A 6,071-nucleotide genomic window follows, 5' to 3' on the forward strand; every position below is an offset into this window, starting at 1 on the left:
GTTGTAGCAGCATCGCTCGGGTGTCACCAAGCAAATTAGTTATTGCATCTTCCATTGATAGCATGTGCATATGTGTACATGTTATGATTGTCGACTTAGGGGAAAGGAAAAATGGAAAGAGTAAGGAGTAAATTGATCAGAGTATTAGTGGAAAGATTTAAAGATTTATAGTTATTTGATAGAAGAATGTTATGGAGCATTTGTGGTATTGAGTACCATCCACTAATAGGAATTAAGATTTGTTGTCTCATATTTCTATTTCGGTGACTGTCTCTCAAATTAAATTTTGACATATCGAATTGTTGAAGTATTTTTAATATTTGTTCTTTTCATGTGGTTAGATTCTTAAATTAAGAGGACATGGCAAATAAATAGTGGAGGGATATACACCAAGATAGAAAAATGAGGACAACAATTCTGGACTCCAACTAGATGGTGGATATCATAGCGGGGTCCACAAGTTCGGTTTACTTTTTATTAATGGTAGTGTTTAGTATTGATAATGTCTCTAAGCATTTTTCTATTTGGTAGGAGGAGAAAAGATAAGAGGAATGAGTACACTACGATGGTAGATTTCAAATCTTTCCATAAATTTCAACTTGAATCTCTCCTAATATGGAGGTTAATTAGAACCATTAGAGTAAGAAATCTCCATCTAATAATAAAAAGAAAAAATTCCTCATTTCTCTTTATATTTTCCTTTACCTAGATTATACACTTTTCTGTCTCATTTTTAATTTCTTTTATTCTTCCTACGAAACATACCTTAGATTCTTGTATGTTAATTGAGGCATAAAAGTAACATACGGGTATGCAAGGACAATTCTAATGGTAAGTAGAAGTGCAGAATCACGCAGAGCAAAATCAACAAGTACCAGTACTGATCTTGAGTAACAATATTTGAGCCAAAAAAAAAAAAAAAAACGTCTTTTGGCCGTCTCTAACATGATAAGTACTACAACTGTGCTCCCACTTTTTCATTTATTACCAAATTGTCTTTATTTGGAAGATTATTAAATTTCCATTTATTTACATATTTTTTCTGAAAGGAAGAGGAATATTTTATCTTAAATTGCGGTGAATATTTGTCACAGAAGAAGAGTTCACCACCATTATAAATACAGTCTCTCAGTCTCATCATAGTGCCATATATCACATTTGAATATATATATATATATATCCGCGGCAACAAAGCCATTACTATTAGCCGATCTTGCCTCTGGTAAAAGCCATATTCCCTCGAACTATATCCGACCAGAAAATGATCGACCAAATCTCAATGAGGTTGAATCGTTTGATGGTAATTCCATTCCTCTCATCGACTTTCAAGGCCTTGATGGTCCTAATCGCTTTGATATTATCAACCAGATTGGTCTTGCCTGCCGAAACTACGGTTTCTTTCAGGTATATGTGTATCGATATAGAGCGACATAGAATTTTGTGTCATTTTCGTTTAAAGGATTCTGCGGTAAAAGGCATTGACTGAATGTTGGGTAATAAATTTCCAGATTTTCTCGGATTCTTTTAGATTTTCATATGTATGTATATGTAAATGTTTGATTCTTTCTTCAGGGTGGTATTACTGTTTGATTCTATGTTCGTTTAATTTTTTTTTTAACTTTTTATGTTATTTATTTATTTTTTTTAATATAACTCATCTAAAGTCTTGATATGCACTTTACTGAAAAATGAATCTTCACACATTTGTTTTTCTGAATCTCTACATTAAGTATAAACGAAATAATTTTTTTTTTAAAGATATGATGTTTGTTAGATACTATTATGCTTATTTTATTTTTTTTAAAAAATTTCAATTATACAAATGAAATGATCTTTAGACTTCCGGTCGGAGAAAAAAAGATCTTTAGAAAACACACGCACTACATTGTCGGCAACTGCAACATAAAATATAAAATTCAACTTCAAGGAATTTTTCCTTTATAAAAAGAATACTTATATAATACTTCAAAAAGTGTTAGGTTTTACCATATTTCATTAGTTCTAAAATTGATTGACAATAATTCGTTTTAGGTAAAAAACCATGGGATCGACGAAGCCGTCGTGAACAGAATGTTAGAAGTGGCAAGGGAGTTCTTCCACATGCCGGAAACCGAGAGGGAGAAGAGCTACTCCGACGATCCGTTCAAGACGACGAGGCTGTCGACGAGCTTCAACGTCAAGACGGAGAAAGTGTCATGCTGGAGGGACTACCTCCGCCTCCACTGCCACCCCCTGGAGGACTACGTCGCCGAGTGGCCCTCGAACCCACCGTCCTTCAAACCCGACGTCGCCGAGTACTGCCGCAACGTCAGAGGGTTGGTGCTGAGGATTCTGGCGGCGATATCGGAGAGCCTAGGGCTTGAGAAGGACTACGTGGAGAGGGCTCTGGGGAAGCACGGACAGCACATGGCCATCAACTACTACCCCAAATGCCCACAACCCGAATTGACTTACGGGTTGCCGGGTCACTCCGACCCGAATGCCATCACGGTGCTGCTTCAGGATGACGTGCCGGGATTGCAGGTGCTCAAGGATGGAAAGTGGGTGGCTGTCAACCCCATTCCTAATACGTTCATTGTCAATATCGGTGATCAAATACAGGTCAGCTTTTTTCTATTTTTCTTTTATTCACTTAACTAATTGAGTAATTTTCTTTCTTTTTATTTACTTAACTAATTGAGTAATTTTATATGGTCCTCCTATGTTTAGATTCTTTGTTTTTTTTTTTTTTGGTCAATCGATTATATTATGAGACGTAATTTAATGCACTCACACGTTAAAATACACTGAAATCATATTTTTGACAAGGCCGGACCGTTAAAGTGGGGGAAAAAAAATTTTGAGTCCATGATCATCCTAATAATCTTATATAGGCGATTTTTGTTTTTAAATAAAAAAATTGATGATTATGGTATTTTAGTATCACTAATCTGCATGAATGACATGTGTTGCTCATTATTTGTCGAGTAGCAAAATGAAAAAAGAAAACTGTCTAGGTGGTATATATTTAAGTGATGTATTTTTTCAGATATTTTTGTATAGTTGATGATTTGTATTGAGTCGATATATATATATATATATTTTTTTTTTTTTTTTGCATAGTTGATTGTTTGCATTAAACGGTGAGTAGCTTTTGGTAATTGAATATATATATGGACGTGTACAGTGGATGCAAGTTAATGGTTATGCTTTCAGTAAAAAAAAATAAAAAATAAAAAATAAAAACATTAATGGTTAGGGGAATACATGACTCACTCGTGTCCTTACCACTCCTTTTAAATATTTATTCATGTGTATTTTTTGTTCAGAAATTAAGAAGTGATTGCAATGGCCTTTTCTTTAAGAAAATTGTATTTGGGAAATTCTACCGGAGGCGCTTCACTTATAGATTTTATAAGACCATTTATTGTAGTGGTAGGATTTAAATTGGGAGTCACTGATATTATTCTATGTTTATAATTTTTTTTTTTGTCGAGAAATAAAGTTGAGAGTTTAAAATGCATAAATATGTATATGTATTTGTTGTAACTGTAGGCTCAATCTAATAATAATTTATATCCAGTACAATATTGTCATATATATACTTTTTTTAATATTGAGACTTAAAGTTCAAATCCTTTACCTGAAGTTAAGAAAAATAAGTTGCATAAGATATTCGTCCACCGCAACCCTTGAATCACTCTTCATTTTAATATTTATTATTTATTTTTTGACTTGAAATATTAGTACTGGATCGTTCAGTAAAGTCTATCTTAGGTTCCAGTTTCAACAATCAAGATTTTCTTGCTTCGTTTTCTTTTTCTTTTCTGGGGATCCAATCAAGATTTGATCGCTGTTACGAGTCGTAGTCAACTAATTAGGGGGCAATCTATTGCAGCACTTATTTACTTTTCCGTGTTAGCAAGACGTACGGAAAGTTTAAAAGGTGCTCCCATAAGATACACACGCGTGATCATAAAATGTTTAAGGTTTTGACAAAAAAAAAGAAAAAAAGGAGTTTCTTTTAGGTTATTGCGCATGCATAGCCGAGAAAGGAGAAAAATTCTTGACAAATTTCTGAGCGACTTTTATATATGATAGTGTAGGTTTGAATGATCTGCTTTGGATTTATTTAGATTTAGTTGTCAACAATTTTCATATAGCTTTTTACTTATGAAGGTAAAGTGAAGTTTATTTCAACTTTATTTTGTAAAGATACTTCCCAAATTATGTGTTCATATTGTATAGTAGACCATTGACCACAAACTCACATTCCTCCTTGATTTAAAAAAAAAAAAAAAAACTAGTTGTAAACACGCTCCGCGGGTGCATATTCAATATTTTCTTCTTTTTTTTTTTTTTTTTCTGATATAGAGTTCCTATTTTTTTTTTTTTGAGAATTTTGTAGTTTATATTTTTTATCATTGTTTTTTTTAAATTAAATCCAATAGAAAAAATTTTAAATAGAGCAACATCGAAAGGGAAAAAGTTATCTTTTTTTAGAACAACTGCAGATAAAATGTTTCTGTAAAGGCATATTTGAGAACAAGACATTAAAGAGTATTTATTAAGCATATATAGTAAAAAAAATATTTGAGAGGTCATTTCGTTAAAAAAAGTTTTGATTAGGATATATATATATAAGAAGAAATTATTTCAATGGGACAATTAGAGGAAAAAATATTTATGAGGGTCACATTTGAGAAAGAAAAAAAAGAATCTATTGTAGAGCGAGAAAAGGGAAGGAAAAAAGAAGTGAGGGGGAAAAGAAAGCAAAATGGAAATATTGGGCATATATAGTAAAAAAAAAAATTGAGAGGGTCATTTTATTAAAAAAAAAAGTTTTGATTAGGACACATATGAGAAGATATTATTTCAACATGATAATTAGAGGAAAAAAATTTATGAGGGTCATATTTGAGAAAGGAAAAAAAAGAATGTATTGTAGAGGGGAAAAAAAGAGAGGAAAGAAAGAAGTGGGGAAAAAAAAAAAAACACATTCTCCTAATAGATTAACTAAATGTATTTTGCTGTTTGAGTCATTTAAATATTACTAGATGGACACAATTTGAAATATTAATATGCATGTGACGGCTTGAGGTCATGAGTCATGTTGGCATATTAATTATGTGTCACGTCTGTTACGAGTGTTTTATGGATGATCATTGCGTAGGTTATAATTTGGTTCCATTACTTAATATCTGTGTTATACACTAAGCTATGTTTCATGAAAATTCTCTATAATCATAACTAATATTCAGCTGTCTCTACATATGTAGGTTCTAAGCAATGATCGTTACAAGAGTGTGCTCCATCGGGCCGTGGTGAACTGCGACAAGGAAAGGCTATCCATTCCAACATTCTACTGTCCATCATATGATGCAACAATTGGCCCGGCCCAGAAACTGATTGATTGTGAGGAACCAGCTCACTACAGGAGCTTTACATATGGCGAATACTATGAAAAATTCTGGAATCGGGGCCTTAAGACACAGACCTGTTTGGACATGTTCAAAACAACTCTTCCTTGACCACACTTTGCATCCCGTTTTGGAGCTTTTCACCTGTACTAGTAAGAATAATAGAAGGTGGATCATATTGGCCGGCCTTATGTTGCGGAATTCATATTTTATTAATGGACAGTGTCCTGTAACATTATGTTAATATGTATTTTGCATTATTTATCCTTCAGTACTTTCCTTCTAATGTGAGATTTCTCACTGAACTATATTATGTGTGTTATTGTTATTGATCTACCATTTTGTACGTGGTTTTCTGCGACAATGGCGTTGCTATAAGCAGCAGTACTTATGCGTGACGACCTTTTCTCATTCACAGCTCACAAAGTAAACTGTCGAAATGCTCACTAACTGCATTACAATTTTTTAAAATATGAAACTTCGTCCAAGTTATAACAATTTTTTTTTTTTTTTTTGTAGCCAGGCTGTTTGGTGATATCAAAAGTTGTCATCCTCGGAGAAACCTAAGTTTTCAAAGTAAAATTTGATTGAAAATGATCAAACATTTAACCATAAACACGTAAAATTTATAATAAAATAAAGGAAAAGGATACAGAGATCTAGAGTTGTTCG

At 32.8% G+C, this 6,071-nt stretch overlaps 1 protein-coding gene across 1 annotated transcript; it reads left to right on the forward strand.

The window, feature by feature from the left end:
• Window positions 1–615: 615 nt before the first annotated feature.
• LOC112093713 (protein DMR6-LIKE OXYGENASE 2-like) lies at window positions 616–5,646 on the forward strand. The gene is made up of 4 exons (XM_024172680.1): window positions 616–621; window positions 1,144–1,404; window positions 2,032–2,601; window positions 5,259–5,646. Exons 1-4 carry the CDS (start codon window positions 616–618, stop codon window positions 5,508–5,510), a joined length of 1,089 nt encoding a protein of 362 aa, XP_024028448.1. The 3' UTR covers window positions 5,511–5,646.
• Window positions 5,647–6,071: the final 425 nt, after the last annotated feature.

This window comes from Morus notabilis, unplaced genomic scaffold (genome assembly GCF_000414095.1).
Source record: "Morus notabilis unplaced genomic scaffold, ASM41409v2 Scaffold1303, whole genome shotgun sequence".
Classification (NCBI taxonomy): Eukaryota; Viridiplantae; Streptophyta; class Magnoliopsida; order Rosales; family Moraceae; genus Morus; species Morus notabilis.